This window comes from Canis aureus, chromosome 9 (assembly GCF_053574225.1).
Source record: "Canis aureus isolate CA01 chromosome 9, VMU_Caureus_v.1.0, whole genome shotgun sequence".
Taxonomy (NCBI): Eukaryota; Metazoa; Chordata; class Mammalia; order Carnivora; family Canidae; genus Canis; species Canis aureus.
This window is the reverse complement of record NC_135619.1, coordinates 19,506,964-19,526,902: the sequence shown is the minus strand read 5'-3', so window position 1 is coordinate 19,526,902 and position 19,939 is coordinate 19,506,964. Positions and strand designations below refer to the sequence as shown.

Here is a 19,939-nt window from a genome sequence, read left to right as displayed (position 1 = left end):
TAACTAATATAATGCTATATATCAATTATAGGCCAATAAGAAATCTTAAGGGTAGTGTGATTGTACAGGGATATATAAAACAGAGGAATCAAAAAGTCGTTAAGAAAAGAAAATGTCAGAAATGAGATAGGAAGCAGGCTAACATGAAGCCTGTTAAAAGCAAGTTACAAGCAAGTAACATAGAGAATCAAGAAAGATTTGTAAGATTTTGAAGAGAAAACAAAAACTGGATGCTAGATGTCAATGCCACCAAGGGTAAGAATCTTCCTCTCCAAAAAGCCTGTGGATTATTGGTGCAGAAGAAAGTACAATGCATTTAATGAGAGGGAGTGTGGATCTAATTTCTAACTCTGGCATTTATCACTTTCTGACCTTTGCCTTTTCACACAAATAAACAAGGATAATATGTGCCTCAAATCCTTGTCTCAGAATGTTGTGAAGTTCAAGATCAGACTGGAACAGTATCCATGCAAATGCTCCGAAACTGTGAGCTCAATACAAATGTAGGTCAATATTATAATGACTTATAATACACCAGGCAAGGTCAAACTATGAACATGTGATACTCCCAAGAGCTGTTGAAAATCTTAAACTGGCACCACCAACCACAATTTTTACAGGGGCCACCAAACACACTCTTGAATCCAAACTTATAATTAATTCCGAATGAATCAACAGACCACACTATTTCAGAAAAACAAACAAAAAAGCATCAATAGTGATTATTAATAGAAATACAAACATTTCTTTTGAATAATAAAAACTAAAAAAATTATCATACCTTTAATTGTGGAGATGGTGTGTTGAAACATTTTCGGATATTTTCAAATGATGCAGATTTTCTTAGGAAAAAAAACTGGAACAATCAAATGGTAAATATGCATTGACTTTAGGTACTATTTGGTAAAGTTAAATTTCATATGACAATTGACTAATGATAGCTGCTCAGGTGAATTAATGAAACGCAGAAATGCTCATTAAAATATATGTTCTTATTGATTTTTGAAGTCGCTGACTTCACAGAGAAAAGCAGAACTGAAAATCCATCAATTAACTTAGAAAAGTGTATAATAATGGAAACGATCTTATTTTTTAAAATTCAACTTGATACAACAAACACCTACCAAAGCATTCTGGTTGGTACAAGTGGCATAGGTGTGTATAAATGTGCCATAAATACCCTGAGCCATTACACCCCTTAGCAAGGAGGCTGCACTAGGGAGACCTGAAGTAACTACTGTCTCCTGAACAGTCACTTCTAATTATGAGCAGCCCCAACCTTTTACTCCACCAGCCCATACACATACCATCACTTACTATGAGAACTATTACATTGAAAGAGTTGGGAAATACTACTATACTAAATAGTGTAGAAAGTACAGAAAAAAATGGACATGTTCCATATTCTCAACCAATATAATAGTGAGAACAGAAAGAAAAGAAAAACTGTAACCCAAAACAGCTGTGGCACTGACTAGAGATGGCATGAATGAATCCTGTGTAAAGAGAACATAGCATAGGGAGGGAGAGGTCAGTCCTCAAGGGGATGGGATCTGGATAGACTGGCTGGAAGGTGGAGCACAGCACTGGCCTGTGAAAGGCAGCAGATTTCCATAGACTGAGATAGACCTGAGAATATCCCAGGCCTATTCTGGGAATATATTCCCCCATATTAGGGAATAGCCTAAACGAGCACCTAGAAGTGTCAAAATGTAGGGGATCTTAGTCCCCACGGACTTTGGTGCAGATGAAGAACGGGGTACATGGAGGTTAGACAAAAGGAGAAGTATAATGGGAAATAAGATAGAAGGTATAGTTGAGGCCAGATTATGAAGCTCAATGAAGCACTTTGACTTTCTTTGGTAGGTGGAGTTCCTCAGTTTGAGACATAAGTGACATAATTATGCCCTAGTTTTATAGCAGGAGGCAGGAGGAGGATGGATTGGAGGCAGCAGCTACTAGAAATGGGAATATGTGATAGGTAGGTGTAAGTACTACAATAGTCCAGAAAGTATAAACGGCATTCCAAACTAGAAAGTGACATTCATTAGTTCAGTTATTTTTTATATGATGGCTACTGCTCTAGGTGCTATGGATAAAACAGTGTTGAAGAATGATATAACCCCAGGCTGGTGAAGAATAAAAAGATCAAACATGCATGAGGAGAAACATTTAGTAAGCGCTATAAGGAAAATAGCAAAAAGGCAATCTATATTAAATAGATACATTATCTCCTCAAAATAAAAGAAAGTATTACCTAACTGTATGGGGCAGTTAAAGGAGGAGGCATAAACATATCTTTAACCTAGGTAACTGACTAGAATAGCATTTGATTTGTCACAAGGCACTAAGACTTTCTATTATGTACCATTCAGCATCCCAAGATACCATCAAGGGAAGCAGAGGCCTGAAGGCAGTAATGAGAGATAAATAAAACTTTCTTGTTTGTGCCCCAAGAAGTTTGAGACATTTATTACATCAGTTATATATACTTCGTATTTTTCTTCTTCTCTCAACTTCTTCAATCACTATCTCTTTTCCCCCAATTACATTCATTATGTAATTAGCTTACTTGGATACACTACATTGATAACAAAGTAATGAGAATGAGTCTAATCACCATTTAGAGAATTCAGTTTTACTGTTTCATGGCCATAATCAATCCCCCCATTTGGTCCAAACATTCACAAACATGTTTTAATCTTGTAAGACCTAGGCAAGAAGTGATAAATGAATGCAAGACCAGAAATTTTCAAAATTTTAGGAAAATTCACAACAGATATTCTGCTACTAATTAGCAAATAACATCTTCTGTGTGTCAGAAAGACAACATATTTGAAAAAGGAGGTGATCACTGGATGGCTCAGTGGCTTAGTGCCTGCCTTCAGCCCAGGGCGTGGTCCTGGAGTCCCGGGATCAAGTCCCACATCAGGCTCCCTGCATGGAGCCTGCCTCTCTGTCTGCCTATGTTTCTGGCCTCTCTCTCTGTGTCTCTCATGAATAAATAAATAAAACCTAAAAAAAAAAAGAAAAGAAAAAGAGGAAATGTGTCCTCAGAAAAGATACCAATAGTGAACATTCTGAGGCATTTCCCAGACTGAGGAAGCACCAAGAAATAATTTCCAGAACTACTAGAAATAATTTATCTGTGCTGTAGGAAAATAAAGCAACCAACTCACACTTTAGAATAAAAATTGTACATACCCTAGAACTGCTGTGCTGATTTAAAATAATGACACTTTCCTTGCTTTCAGCTGAAAATCTCTCAGTTAAAATCTTGCTTGCTTGAACACTCTGCAATAAAAAGTTAACAGTTTTAAAATGTAGAGTGGAGTACTTTAAAAAGCCTAGGATCACTGTTACTTCATGGTAATATACATTATTACCAAAAGAGAAATGTATGAAAAATGTAGAAGTATAGAAAACATTTACCAGAGACACATCAAAAGTCCAGCTATAGCCTTAGCATTTGGCCCAAACCCACAATTGGGCTTCCCTGTTGACCATTAGCCAAATAGATAGTTCTACCTTATTTCTGGTATCACTAATCTTAGGAGCAATCAATGATACTGTGATCTTATAGGTTAGCATTGAATCTATTTAGTATATCAATATCAGAATTATGAATAAGACATACTATTTGGATTTATCATAAATATAGGACTATTCGCTGTCAAATATAATAAACATTCTAAATTCTATTTGAAATGAAAATCTCTTTAAATGTTTTATAATTCAAACTCTTTCCATCAATTAAGTTATATATGTCTGTGTGTGTGTGTGTGTGTGTGTGTGTGTGTGTGTGTTATTGTAAGGGGAAACTGCTGCAATCATTACAATTATCATTAAGAGTGTTATTCTTCTATCTTAGAATCAGTGATTTGGATATATAGAAACAACTAGCAGATCCAAGTTTGACATGCTGGTGTATTCATGATGAATTAAATCATTCTGCTACTTTGCTTAAAGGTTTAGGTCTCAAACAACCAACATTTCAAATTCAAAAAATATTTATTCAGTAGGAAATTAGCTCTTTAAAATACCATGAAATTACTACTGAGAATGGAATAGATATGGAGAAGCTATGGGTAATTTAGGAATCCCTAGCATTGATTATATTCATCTTCTATTGTATTTTTATAATGTAGCTATAGTACTGTGTAAGGTAAGAGAAATACTAAACATAGCAAAGGAATACTTGGGTTGCCATTACTCTTCAAAGATAAATTATGTGATATACAAGAGACTTTGGAACTATTTTGTCATAAGTTTACACAAAATATTCAAATATGATGGAATAGCACCTAGTGTATATTTAAGGAAATACTTTTAATAAAAGGACAAAAGCCTTAATACTGTATTTTACAGATATCAAAATAGCAAAACTGACTAATAATCAATGGTTACTTTTTTCTTTTCTTTTCTCTTTTTTTTTAAGAGAGGGAGAGAGAGAACTCCAGTTATTCCAAAGCATAAATAAAGAGAAATCTGCAGCTAGACACATCATAGTGAAAATAGGGAAGAAAAGAGAAAAACGTAAAAGTAGCAGTTTTGGAGGAAGCAAGGAATCTATTGTCCTCAAAAAATTCACATTTAAGGCTCACTTTCCAACAGCAATAGTGGATGCCAGAGAATATTAGAACATCATTAGTGTAATAAAAGAAAACATCTGCAATATACATCATACCCAGGTATAATCTCTCTCAAGAATGAGCTAATATAAAGACATTTGAAATAGAAAAACCAAGATTTTCACCAATTGCAGTTGTCCCACTTCCCTTAAAGCAAATTCTAAAGGGTATATTTCAGGCAAAGGGTAAAATTATTCTAGGCCTCACGTTCTAAGATACTAGGGGAAAAAAAAGAAAAAAGGGAGGGATAAATATACGGGTAAAATAAAAGAAATATTGTACAAAATGATAATGTTTTTAGAGTTTTAAAAGATAAAGATCTACAAATATATCAAAGTAAGAACATATTAAGTCAAGAAGGGATAAATGGAATTGAAAGGTTTTAAAGTCATTGTATTTTCCTGGAAGAGTATAAAGGTTCTGATTAACATAAGATTTTAATAAGTTAAAGTTGTATATTCAGGGAAAGTATCATAAGAACAAGAAATAATATATTTATTTCAAAAATAGGGATAATGAAACACAATTTATCAAAACAGTTGAAAAATAAAAATAAGACCAGAATATAATACATCTAGACCACTGATTTAAAAAAAAAAAAAAAGGAACAACAAAAAAGATAAATTTAAGAAAAGGAATAAAAGAAGAAAATGAGGGATGCCTGGGTGGTTCCATGCTTTAGTGCCTGCCTTTGGCCCAGCGCATGATCCTGGAGTCCCAGGATCAAGTCCCACATCTGGCTCCCTGCATGGAGCCTGCTTCTCCCTCTGCCTAAGTCTCTGCCTCTCTGTCTCTGTGTCTCTCATGAATAAATAAATAAAATCTAAAAAAAAAAAAAGATGAAGAAAAGGAAACAAAGGCAGGGTTAATAAAAAACATAAATTATATGTCAGGATAAAACAAAAAATATCAGTAATCACAATACTGATATTTAGGTATCAGTATTGTAAAAGGTAATCATGTTAAAATTACCTTTAAGACATAGGGCACACAGACTTTTGTATCTACATACCATTTCCCATTCAAAAGAACTTTGCACAAAGGATTCTTTGAGCAAAGGCCTGATTCCAGTTGGGATGCATGAAAAGTTCGTGGACCATCTTTTTATGCTAGAAAGTCCTTTTGAACCCTTTTTCTTCCAGTCATTGGGTATGAACCACCACCAGCACTGACTTTCTTTTCAAACACCTCTCTAATGGATTATACCATATCACCAGTTGGAACCAGTCCTGGTTACAAACCAATAATAGTCTTGCTACAATTCTTCCTTCTGTTCTGAAACTTCTGCCCGCTCTCAATACTCTATACTCACATTTTCTAAATACAAAGGCAGAAAAATACATGCCCCTACTTTATAAAAAGAGTTTGGAAAATACTGCACTCATTACAGTATATTGCAGTGATATTACATATGACTCATATTACTGCCCAGCTGGGTCAGTTCAGTCAGAAGCAGATGCTACCAGTAGAGGCTACAGTGAGAGAGAGCAGTAGGAAATCTTCAGACTGTGACACAGTCAGACACCTGTAAAAGGGGAAGAGAGAGGAAGGAATGAGTAGGAAGACCTTCAGATCACAGAACAGTTCTGAGATTCAGCCAGGGTGATGGAAAATTCCTGAGCCAAAGCTGCCTTTTAAAACAATCCTACATCAAGCAGGTATGGGTCAGCGCTAGCAGACCCTTGTGTTCAGTCACTGGCTAGGAGCAGCCCAAGAAAAAATGGCCTTGGAGTGAATGCCATGACAGATCTACAGGACAGCAGCTGGAGGCTGGCAGTTAAGTATGCTTATGTCAACAGATGTGAGTATCACATTTTCATGGATGCCATGCCTACTTATGCAAATTAATATTCACCAGTCTTACACTAAGGCAATCTTTTATATACTCTATGAACCTTCTTATTTTAGCTCATTACATATTTTTTCTCAATAAAAGTATTATCTTCTTAAACAAATAAAAAGGAAATGCAAATATACACAAAAATCTTCCAAGATTTAAATTACTTATGTACTTTGATCAGAAATTCCAAATAGAAAAATACACTTATGTATACAAAGATATATGTGCAAGTGTGTGGTTCCTGGGAAGGTTGTCTTTGTTTTGGTTTTTGTTGTTGTTGTTTTGTTGTTGGGTTTGTTTGTTTGTTTGTTTGTTTTGTTTCTTATGATGCAGCCTCAGCTGAGATCCTGTCCAAAACCGCATGAGAGATCTTGAACCAGAACCTCTCTGTTAGGCCAGAAACTGTGGACTCCAGATCCTCAGAAACTGTGTGAGATAATAATAGTTTATTTTTTTTTTATAATAATAGTTTATTGTTTTAAACTGCTAACTTTGGGATATTTCGATTTGCAGCAATAGATAATTAATATACCCTTCTAAACTGGGTTAGTGGCTTTTAGTGCCAGGAAGAGGTAAGGAAAAGTGTAATAAAAAAAATGTGGAAAAGGGGACTTTTTTTAAACAGGGGCAAAATTAGTATCTCTCTCGGTTCATAGGAGGGTCAAATAAGATAATAAACGTGAAGTACCTGGCATAGTGTCCAGCTCATAGTAAATACTCAATAAATGAGAATCAGCAGAAGTTATATTTTAAGCAAAAACTCAAAATGCAGAATAACATAGATTACATGATTCCATACATGTCAAAACGTTAATTTGCATACACTGGCATTACATAAATGAAAAAATGTCTGAAAGGATACACACAATACATTTAATAATAGTTAACTTCAGAGACGAGAACTGGGAAAGGACAGCATTCAAGGTGGGAGTGTTCTTTATGCCATACACAGCTGTATCATTCGAATTTTTTCTACACTAAAGTGTAGTATTCATATACTACTTGTGAAAGTTCTTAAGTAATTGGTCTTGTTACTCAGAATACCAAAAACAATAGTATTACTAAAGAAAATAATAGTGGTTTAACAAAAGACAAAATAGACTTTTTAAAACAGACACCACAAAATAATAATAACCAAATTAACCATATGCTACTTAATGTGGTTCATCTGAAAAAAAAAAAAAAAAAAACGAAAAACAACAAAGAATTAAAATGAAAATATTCCTGAACACAAACAGAAAAGAACACAGGGCTAGCCATAGTACAGTAGAATTCCAGCATTAAAAAAAGCCAAAGTAGGTCATTTAAAATTGATTAGAGACGGAATTGATAATAAAGGTAAAACATTGCTAAATTCATAATAAAGATAAAACAGCTTCTAATCACATAAAGTAAAAACTCCTGTTAACACGTGAAGAAATAGATAAAACACAACTGCCCTGAAAAATCCCCAACAGTGTTTTTTTTAAATTATTTTAATTAATTTATTTATTTTCTTAGTAATCTCTACATCCAACGTGGAGCTTGAACCCATGACCCCAAGATCAAGAGTTGCATGTTCTTCCAGCTGAGACAGCCAGGCATCCTACACATGCAGTGTTTTTTAGATCAAATCAAAGAAATATGCTACATAAGAATGGAATAATATGACAATATAACAGCCATATCTATTATTAATTGTGCACTAACTATTCATTAGGCAATATGCTATATAGTCTCATTAAATTCTCAGAACACCCATTTTACACATAAAAAAACAGACTTCCAGAAACTAAGATACCAGTCAAGATTATCTAGAAAGTAAGTGGGATTCGAGTCCAAGATGGATTGGAAAGCCTATGCTCTGCTTAGTGCTACCACAACATAAAAACGGTCATGACTTAAAATACTTTTAAATTCATAGACAAATATTGGGACATATTGGTTTCAGAAGGAAACCATAAAACAAATACCAATGAATTCCAAAAAACTGGTATTCTAAAGAATATATTTTCTTATATAAATAAGGATAAAGAATAAAATTAAAATAATGCCAAGTCAAAACAGTTTTAAAAAAACACTTTCCCACATAAATCATGTATCAAAAAGATAATGAAAACGAGTATAGAAATTATTTAGAAAATAAATGAACAAACTATAAATAAAAATTTATGAAATAAGATCAAATTCTTACATGGAAGAAAATTCATGAAGGACTTATATTACTTTAAAAAATAAAAATGAATTAATTAAATTGTAAACCAACACAAGAAATTAGAAAAATGCCCAATGGGAATGTCAACCTTCTATAGAGAGCAGGAAGCCAACAACCAAAAATTTTTCAGAAAGAGAAGTAACAACAATTCAGAGGGGCAAAAATCGAATTAATCCAGAAGTTTTTTTTGGTCAAAGATGATAGGTTGAACTTATTTGGTTTTTTTTGTTTGTTTTTTTTGTTTTGTTTTGTTTTGTTTTGTTTTTTGGCTGACAGGCCATGATTCCTAATAACTAGGGGATCCTACATTATAAACTTTGCTAAAAAAATTAAATATGGGTTTATACTGGGGTGAGTATAGTAATTTGACAATTAGAGAAAAGCATTTGGGTTTGGGGGGTTGGTTTTTTTTTTAAGATTTTATTTATTAATTCACTAGAGACACAGAGAGAGGCAGAGACATAGACAGAGGGAGGAGAAGCAGGCTCCATACAGGATGCTCAATGTGGGACTCAATCCTGGGACTCCAGGATCACATCCTGAGCAGGTGCTCAACAGCTGAGCCACTCAGGCGTCCCCAGAGACTAAAGCATTTGTAATTGAAAACAAGAGAAGAGACCGAGTGAACCAAGATGGCGGCTCCCGTGGATCTGGAGTTGAAGAAGGCCTTCACAGAACTTCAAGCCAAAGTTATTGACACTCAACAGAAGGTGAAGCTTGCAGACATACAGATTGAACAGCTAAACACAACGAAAAAGCACGCACATCTTATAGATACAGAGATTATGACTTTGGTAGATGAGACTAACATGTATGAAAGTGTAGGAAGAATGTTTATTCTTCAGTCCAAGGAGGTAATTCACAGTCAGCTGTTAGAGAAACAGAAAATAGCAGAAGAAAAAATTAAAGAACTAGAACAGAAAAATCCTACCTGGAGCGGAGTGTAAAGGAAGCTGAGGACAACATCCGGGAGATGCTGATGGCACGAAGGGCACAGTAGGAAATCTCCAGCCAAAGCTTCCTGCCCCCTCCCATTCCTGGCAAGGGCAGGTGGGGGCCCATGTGGAGAAACTTCTCTACTGCCCGGGTGGACTTTTTATTTGGATGATCTCATAACCCTGTGTTTTCTACTTCACCATGATACCCTTTCAGACCCCAGTTCTGTATTTTTTATCCTGGCTCTGTCTGCCACCCCTGTCCAGAACACTTTTCTTCCTGGGGGTGAGTCACAAACTCCCAGGAGAGAGAGATGGGAGCCATACAGATAGGGGAGCTCTGCCCAAGCCTATGAACTAGTTATGCTCCTTAGACCAATAAAAGGCATGTGTTCCCCCCACCAAAAAAAAAAAAAAAAAAAAAGAAAAAAGAAAAAGAAAAAGAAAAAGAAAACAAAAGAGGACAAAAAAATTAAGTTCATTTCTAAAAATTCTTTTTTAGGAAGAAAAAATTCTCAAAAATATGATTAGAAATGGGAAAGAAAATGATACATTAGAAATGGAGATTAAGACTGAAGAGAGACTTACAAATGCTGCATATAATTTATACATTTCAATCAAATAGGTGGCTTTCTGTAAGAATATATGTTACCAATTGACTCAAGAGAAAGTACTTAACATTGAACAACCCAAGAAGAAGGAACCCTCATGCACTGTTGGTAGAAATGCAAACTGGTGCAGCCACTATGGAGAAAATAAGTTGGAGGTTTCTCAAAAACTTAAAAATAGAAGGGTGCCTCACTGGTCAGTCAGTATAGCATAGGACTCTTGATCTAAGGGTGATGAGTTTAAACCCCACAGTGGGCATAGAGATTTTTTTTAAATTAAAAACAGAATTACCATATGACCAAGTATGAATCATTTGGTATTTACTCAAAGAATGTGAAACACTAATTGGTATTTACTACTGGGTACTTACTCAAAGAATCTGAAACATTAAATCAAAAAGATCTACATTCTCCTCTATATTTGTTGCAGCATTATCCACAATAACCAATTTACAGAAACAGCCCAAGTGTCCATCAATAGACGAATGTATAAAGATGTGGTATATATGTGTGTATATATATATGTATATATGTATATGTATTTATGTATATATACATATATATACACAATGCAATATTACTCAGCCATAAAAAAGAATGAAATCTTGCCATTTGCAACAATGTGGGTGGAGCTAAAGAGTATTATGCTAAGTGAAATAAGACAGAGAAAAACAAATACCATATGATTTCACTCATGTGGAATTTAAGAAACAAAATGAACAAAGGAAAAATAAGAGAAAGAGAGAAAAACTAGGAAAGAGATTCAACTATAGAGAACAAATTGATGGTTATGCAGAGGGGGGAATGGGAGAATGGGTGAAATAGGTGGCAGAGATTAAAGAATACGCTTATGATGAGCACTGAGTAATGTATAGAATTGTTAAATTACTTTATTGTACACTTGAAACCAGTATAACACTGTATATTAGCTATACTGAAATTAAAATAAAAATAAATTAAAACAAATAAAAAACATTGAACAACCCAAACATTAGAAAAGAAAAAATTCCTTTTTTTCAATGAGTTAAGCATAAATTTATTCCAATATTCTTCTGTACATATGTTTGCAAACATTTACATCTTAATGAAGGACGATGTTACTTGAAAGGTTATTAAACTCAGCTTAGTTTCAATGAGCTAAGCAAAGGACTATTTTTTAAGTTTTTGTTTAAATTCCAGTTAGTTAACATACAGTGTAACATTATAGAAAATAAAAAATTCTAATTATCAATTACCTTCCCAAATGGTTCAAATGTCTCCATGAGTTCTTCCAAATTTTCTAGATTATTTTTATGCTATATCAATTTCAGAATATTTTTAAAAATGAAATGTTACCCAATTAACTTAGAATAAACCTAATAAGAGAGTCCAATGAAGGATAAAAAAAGACATTTCATACATATTTCACCATGAATACATATTAAAAATAAAATATTGCCTAACAGAATTCAACATAATATTTAAGCATAATACACCATGACCAAGTAATCTAAAAAATGCAAAGATGTTTCAATATTAATATTTAAAATAGGTCATATATGAATGTGATTCCATCCCTGCCTTGGTTGCAGGGAAGCTAAGATGTAAATTGATTATTCCATTTCAAGCAACAGCATATATGGACAGACATTTTTAATTTAATTTTACCTCTAACTCTATTACACTATTACCCTTCTTAAGTTCTCTCTATGATTTCTTCAAATTTTGTTTTATTGTTTTCAGATATGAGTTTTAGTAAGGTGCCTAAAGTCCCATACAAATAAAATAATCCTAAGTACTATTAGAAATTTATGCACAGTAATGTCCATCACAGAATTTTTTAAAGAAGAAAAAACTAGGGCAGCCCCGGTGGCTCAGCAGTTTAGCTCAGCCTTCAGCCCGGGCATGATCCTGGAGACCCAGGGTCGAGTCCCACATCGGGCTCCCTGCATGGAGCCTGCTCCTCCCTCAGCCTGTGTCTCTGCCTTTCTCTCTCTCTCTCTCTCTCTCTCTGTGTGTGTCTCTCATGAATAAATAAATAAAATCTTAAAATATATATATATATATATTTAAAAAAAAGAAGAAAAAACTAAAAAGGAAGAAGAAAAGGGGAGGAAAGAGATAGGAAAGAAGGAGGAGAAGGAAAAATTTTTAAGGATGAAAGAAAATGGACCAAAAGGTAGGCAGTTATTGTCTTGCAGAAGAATAACAGGTGAACTGGTTTTCTTCTCTTGATTTTTCTAATTTTTAAAATAATCAATATAACATAAAATGAGAGCAAACACTCTGTAAGGGAAGAAGAAACAAGAGTCATAATGTATTGGGTGATGTCAAGCTTTTTTTAACATTAACTAAAAGTGCAGTTTAAAAAAGCAAGCAAAAATGACATGAAGATCTTCTAAACAACCTGAGTAGTTCTATATCTTGGAACTTTGGTCAAATAAAATATTTTTTCAAAAAGAAAACAGAATAATCTTTACTGGTGAGGTAATATGGATAAGTACCATCCAGTCATTCTTAATTATGGCAATTGCTGTCTGACAATTTATAGAACAATTGTCCTGTAAACTTTCATGCCATAATCACTATACAATTTAATTATTAAACAACAACAGAAAAAAAATAAACAACAACAGAGAAAAGTCATTCTGTGTGTTACCTCATATTTTGAATATAGAGTTTCCTTCATAATAGATACCGGAACAGAGAATTTGGGTGAAGTTGGATTCCAAAACAACTTTGTACATTCTGGATAAGCAGACACCTTTGAAAATAAAATAAAAGGCTATTAGAAACTAACAAATGATCTCTAATGTAAAAATCCAAACTCCCATCAGAAGTGTTTTAACTGGCCAGATAGTGACTTGATTGGTTCCACAGCCTCTGAAAGTCTGAGAAAGACAACTTTTCATATCCATCAGATTATCAGAAATGTGAAGTTGGCAATTCCAACTGATGCCAAGGATGAGGGGAAACTAGTACAACCACACTGGAGGCAAGCTGGCCATTTCTAATAAAATAGAAAATGTATATGCCATATAACCCAGTAATTTCACTTGCAGAAAAATACTCTAAAAAAAATCTAATATATCTAATATATCTCTAATATGCATGAAGAGATATGCACAAGGATGTTCATACAGCATATGAAATAGCAAAACACAAAGCCCGATCTAAATGTCCATTACTTGAAAAAATGGATGAATAAAATACAGCATATAACTAACGCTATCAGGCTATTCAAGCCCCAAAATTATAAACCATAGATGAATCTTAGAAGCACAGTACTGACAGTATAATAAGCAAATTTTGGAAAGATGCATACAAAATAGCGTTCTTTATATAAATGTCACTAGAACACAAAGAACTGTAGTATTTATTATTTAGTGTCACAAATATATCTAATAAAGTATAAAATAATGGACTAAAAAATCACAATTGTAACAGTAACTGCCCTTGGTTAAGGAGGAAGAGAAATGGAATTGGAAAAAAGTATAAAAGGACTCATTATTTTTAAATTTTCTTTTATTTTAAAAAGTCTGAAATAAGCGTGACAAAAAGTTAGCATCAATTCTTGATAAAGTGTCCCCAAGTGTATGTTAGTTTGGTTTCTATAATTGTTTATTCAAATTTTTTCAAAATAAAACTTAAGCATAGGTGAATTTTTAGGAAGCTGAAACTATTCTGTATGATACTGGAATTGTGGCTATATAACATTATGCATTTGTCAAAACCTACTGAACTTTAGAGCACAAAGAGTGAAACTTTTGTGTGTGCAAATTTTAAAAACTCATTTAGGAAATCAAGAGGAATCCCAGGATGGAATGCAGAATATAACATAACAATCTAATTCTATTAGAAACATATGAAACAACCTCACTGAAAGGAGTAGGGGGAAAAGTTGCTGACCTTAGTAGCTTTGGAAATGAATGTAGTTTACAAAAGTAAAGGCAAAAGAAATTGTACATAACACTGTACTTTAGTTGGTGAAGTTACATCCTACAGAAATATGATATTTCTATACGGGAACTGAAGAGTTAAGTAAATGGATGGAAGATGGTAGAAGCCAGGGTTATCCCTGTTGGATTAGGAGTTTAGAAAAAAGCAAGGGAGGATGATCACGTGGTAATGGATTAGAGTTGGAGACATCAGTATGAACTCATGTTTAGCTTAATTTAGGCACAGATGGTTACATGTAGAAATATTTACAGGAGTTAGTATATCATACATATTTCCTTGCTGTGTCAGCTAAGAAGGCCTGGAAGCAACATGCCCCAGTACCAACAAGCACACCTAATGCCTAGATCTTGGTTTCTAATCACATTCTCCAATAAAGTGAACTGTGATTTCTTGTGTAAATGGTTTATCCTATGGACTGGGGCAGGAAATATAAAAGGTGAGCCTGTTTTTTAAAAACAGTGTTTAAAAAAATCTCACTAACAAATTACCACTGGGTGGTTTAAACTAACAGAAATGTATTCTCTCACTGTTCTGGAGACTAGAAGTCCCAAATCAAGTTGTAGGAAGGCCCATGCTCCTTTGAGGGCAGAATCCTTCCTTGCCTCTTCCTAGCTTCTGGTGGTTGCCATCATCCCTTGACATTCCTTAGCTTGCAGCTGCACCATTCCAATCTCTGCCTCCACTGTCACATGGTCTTCTTCCCTGTGTGGTCAAATGGCATTTTCCTCTTATCAGGACCCCGTCCTATTGAATTTAGGGCCCACTCTAAATCCAGGATTCATCCCAAGATTCTGAATTATATCTGCAAAGACGTTATTTCCAAATAAGGTCACATTCACAGGTACCGTGGATTAGAACTTGAACATATCTCTTTGGGGCCACTATTTAATCTAATATTATCATATTAATAATAGGGAAAACAGGAAAACAGGATGTGTAGTATATGGCAAACCTCCATACTACCTTTGTAATTTTTCTTTACTCTAAAACAATTCTACAAAATAAAGTTCATTATCAATAAATAATAATAATAAAGCAAACAATAAAAGAGAAAATTATTTTTAAAAATAGAGACACTGGGGTGCCTGGGTGGCTTAGTCCTTTGAGCATCCAACTCTTCGTTTCAGTTCAGGTCAATCTCAGGGTTGTGGGATTGAGCCCACATCAGGCTGTGCATTCAATGGAGAGTCTGCTGGAGATTCTCTCCCTCTCCCTCTTCCCCTCCATAAAAGGAGGCATAAAAACTAATCAGGCATTCATGACAAAATCTTCAAGAAAATGTGGTAAGATTTTAAAAATAACAGCTGTTTGAATGCATGGTATAATTATTGATAATTATATTTCTATTGACTTTTAATAATACTTAATTGGGCTATTCATGTTCCCCAAAAAGATTTTTCATGAGAAAAATGACCTTATATAATTTTAAAGTATCAACTTGCAAGCATTACTGTAGCATTAACTATGAAACCTTAAGAGTGACATCTCCTGGAGTGTGGGTGTTACACAGACTTTTTAGAATAATACACAAAGACCCAAACACAATAAATAAAGATCCACGATTACAAGATGACACGGAGTCTTGACCACTTTTATTTCTCATCAGATATACTTCAACTATTCCATAAACTTGATCACATTTCCTATCTACCAAAAGAGTATTTAGAGAAAAATGGATTTTGCAGTTGCCAGGTTAATTTGTTCACCATATAAATGCAAAATTAAGTTTCCATCTCACTGTCCTCTGTTTGCTGGGCACACTGTGTCACTCTATGCTGTTACAGACATAGAGCCAGGAAGTCCTTGCTAAAAGACGAACAAAATCTTCTAAAATCAGCTGACAACTCTTCTTCCAAAGATCACCTAGAAATTAAGAAGATTTCAGGCATTCAAATGATAGGACACATACAATACAGTAATTCCTTCCATGTAGTAGATAGACATCCAGCAGTGTAAGCCTCCAGAATAAAATCATTCCCCTAGAATTAAGCAAGACACACTCCTCTAGGTGGGAAGAGAGGAAAATGTATCACTAAGCAAACAGCAACTTTGTGATCAAGGAAAAGTCCAGGTGCACTGTCAAGAGGGCATTTATCAAATTAAACTAGTGACGAAACACTCATCCTGGTAAATTGATTTCCCCAGCAATGCTCAGAACTTTCTAAGAGAAGAACTAGGAAAATGGTTAGAAATGACAAGGTTGGTAGCTGCTAGTTCTTAAGAGGATAGAGACTGCACAGCAAATGGAATTACCATTAAGCAACCAGCTTGACTTGGTATAATAGCACCTGCACAGCCCCTACCATTGCTATGTATATTATAACCCAACACAATAACTCCTGTTCATGCTGATAAGCCAAGGTCAGAACATTCTGTTCACTAAGGGAGAGAGACATGCAAATTAGTTCCTTGTGGTAAATTAAGCTTCATATAAGCGAAACATAAGGATGAACGAGACTTTTCAAAACGTGGTTTGAGACTCTAAAGAGCTCAAGACCTTTCCAAGAGTCTTTTCAAGACCTTTTCAATACCTTTCCATGCTTGAAAACTATTCCCTCAATTATATTTAGAGCCTACTTTCCTTTCCTCTGTGTTGAAGTTTGCACTGATGGTGCCAAAAAAAAATAAAATAAATCAAGTAAAACTGATGTCACCTTAGCATGAATCAAGGCAGCTGCACCTTAAAAATGCCCCCAGAAAGCAGGTAAAATTAATTTTATTACATCTCCACTTTTAAGTACACATCTTTTTTTTTTAAAGCATACATATGCAACCAAACGAGAAAACACATAAAGTGTTTCTTTGGTCATAGTGAAGGAGGATAGTGGTTTCAAGGAAAAACACATGTGCTGTTGTTAGAGTTGTGGCCTGAATTAGCCACCATTTTCATTTGAGAGGAAAGACATCAAACTGTTCATTCAGACTTTAATATACAGAAAGCATTTTCTTGAGAATGAATGAAGAAATCCTGTCATTTCCAATAAAACCATTGAGAGCATGTGTGCCCATGAAAAAAATTAAGCTTTTAGTAAAAATTAGAATTTTGGAAAATTCCCAAGGTGTAGGAGTGCTGACCACACTGACTCCATCTTTGGCTCTCTATCTTATTCAGGCCTGCACAGTAACCTCCCCCAGTCCCACATATTCCAGGCCATACGGAGGTTAATGTATACCCTGACAGGAACGTGGGAAGGCTTATTCTGATCTTCCCTGGAGTGCTGCATATAAAGCTCCACTTTTTAGTAACTAGTAGAGATGACTGGTACACAGATGACATCACTTTAGATAACTACCCTTTGACCTCACCTCCACGCCCCTCACTCTATAAAAGCTAAGGATTAAGGTCCATCCAGATTGAGGTCCAGATTGGACAAGAATAGCTGCGTAGTGTCTGAGTCATTTGTGCACCCAATCCTCTGTCGGTAATCACCCTGAATAAAACTGTGTGAATAGTATGGAGTGGTTTGGTTTGTTTTTCAGTCTCACAGTGACTTCTCAGCCTGGAAGATACTCTACTATCCCTCCTCTACTTTCTAACACAATGGTAAAACATTTTTCTGATAATATTAAAAATGATATATTAATATTACATATATACATAGTGAAATGTATCTACATTTGAAGATCTACATAATGAAGAACAAATATCCAGTGTACAATGTTACAAAATCATAAATGAGTAAAAAATCCACTCAAATTGTAAAACAATAGATTTTAATGTATCAAGATATGAAAAAGTCATTGACACGGCTTCAGATTTCAATTGCAACAAATATTTTTAGCTGCGGGAATTTTCACTTAATACATTCTCTTTTAGCTACACAAATTATCATTCAATATTACCTTTATAACTAAGTTTAATTGCTCTTTTTTTTTTGCTCTAATGAAGACAATTTTTTATTGAACTTTTTTGTTTTGAGATAATTGTAGATTCACATGCAGTTTTAAGAAATAATAAAAAAGATCCCATCTATCCTTTACCCGGTTTCCCTCAAAGGTAACATCTTACAAAACTATAGTACAATATCACAAACAAATATTGACATTAATACAGTCAAAAACATTTTCATCACCACAAGGATCCTTCAGGTTGTCCTTTTACAGACACAGTCATCCAATGCCCCCATCCTGAAATCCTAGAAACAGCTAATCTGTTTTCCATTTCTATAATTTTGTCACTTCAGGAATGTTATATAAGGAAACCATACAGCACGTAATCTTTCAAAATTGGCTTTTTCAGCGTAATTCTCTGAAGACTCATCCTTGTAGTTGTATATATCAAGAGTTCCTTTCTTTTTATTGATGAGTGCTAGTTGCATGTTCAGTTAAAAAGAGGGAGGGGGGCACCTGGGTGGTTCAGTCAGTTAAGTGTCTTACTTTGGCTCAGGTCATGATCTCCGGGTCCTGGGTATATAAATAATTTATACAACTCAACACCAAAAAACAAACCAAAAAAATCCAACTAAAAAATGAGCAGAAGATCTGAATGGACATTTTTCCAAAGAAGACATACAGATATCCAAAAGCCTCATGAAAAGATGCTCAGCCTCACTAATCATTAAGGGAAATGCAAATCAAAACCACAAGATATAATCTTATCCTTGTCAGAATGGCTAGAATTAAAAAACAAAAGACAACAAATATTGACGAGAACATGGAGAAAAAGGAACCACTGTGCACTGTTGGTGGAAAATGTAAATTGGTATAGACACTGTGGAAAACAGTATGGAGGTTCCTCAAAAAATTAAAAATAGAAATACCATGTGATCCAATAATTTCACTACCAGGTATTTGCCCCATTCCAGCCTCCCTGGTCAGCAAGGAGTCTTCTCCTTCTCCTTCTGCCCCTCCACTCCACTTGTGCTCTCTCTGTCTCTCTCACAAATAAATAAATAAACTCTTCAAAAAAAAAAAAAAAGACAGATAAAACCCACATAAAAATTATTGAAATCTTCAATAATTCTTAAGATTATAAAAAGGGTCCTGAAACCAAAAAGTTTGAGGACTCTAGAGAAAAGTAATAGTCAAAGGAAGTTCTTACTTCCTCTCCTGTGAGTTGTAGATAAGGTTTGTGAACACGCTGTCTAGTTCCTTGTGTCCATTCAGGAAGTACGACTGGTGGTGGTGGAAGGACAGGCACATATTCTTGATTGTGATCCACAACAGGAATTCCTTGCAGTATTCTATAGTATGATAAAAACAATAAACTTTAAACTTGTTTATCAGTGCGTGAGACTCACTGATGAGTCTCACTTCATATCTCTGCTGATATAAACACACTAGCATTTGATAACTGTCCTAGGCAGAAATCGTGTAGAAGTGAGATAATCAGAAATGGGAAATAATTCAATATAATTTATCTTTGGTTCTGTATACATTTTAGTAGTAACCTTTACGATGGTCTTATTATATTGGAATAATAAATTCAACCTGTGAAAACCTGGTTTACAAGAGAACTTTCTGATCACTAAGCCGTTTGCCTCTCTAAGCCCACAGGAAATGGTCTCATTTCTTAGAGTGAGGTAAAGCATCAGCCCAGGCAGGACTGCCTCTCACATTAAAGCTTTCTCTTCTTGAATCATATATCATGTCAGGATGAACGAAATAACTATGGCATTAAGTCTTTCCTTCTAGGCTACAAACTCTCTCTATATTAGGATATACATGAGATACAAAACTTATAAACAAAAGCTTTAATTAAGCAAAAGAGATGAGCTAAATGAAAATTTGAAGGCAAAATATATTGACTGACAAACTGCTTAAAAATATATTGAATTTGTATTAAATCTTGT

The 19,939-nt window shown here is 34.5% G+C and overlaps 1 protein-coding gene and 1 pseudogene across 7 annotated transcripts in view; one reads left to right on the top strand and one right to left on the bottom strand.

Moving 5' to 3' along the window:
- TTC6 (tetratricopeptide repeat domain 6) overlaps positions 1 to 19,939 on the bottom strand; it is a 183,685-nt gene that overhangs the window by 70,305 nt on the left and 93,441 nt on the right. For 5 of the 7 annotated variants that reach the window (XM_077909088.1, XM_077909090.1, XM_077909091.1 and 2 more), the window contains 4 exons: positions 19,189 to 19,330; positions 12,847 to 12,951; positions 3,205 to 3,294; positions 782 to 856 (listed from right to left, as the gene is read on the bottom strand). In XM_077909088.1, coding sequence (XP_077765214.1) covers positions 782 to 856; positions 3,205 to 3,294; positions 12,847 to 12,951; positions 19,189 to 19,330 — 412 coding nt within the window. Of the gene's footprint in view, positions 1 to 781; positions 857 to 3,204; positions 3,298 to 12,846; positions 12,952 to 19,188; positions 19,331 to 19,939 lie in introns of those variants that run through there. The other 2 variants (XM_077909093.1, XM_077909095.1) reach the window with 2 other exon arrangements.
- LOC144320062 (prefoldin subunit 1 pseudogene) lies at positions 9,289 to 10,026 on the top strand (annotated as a pseudogene).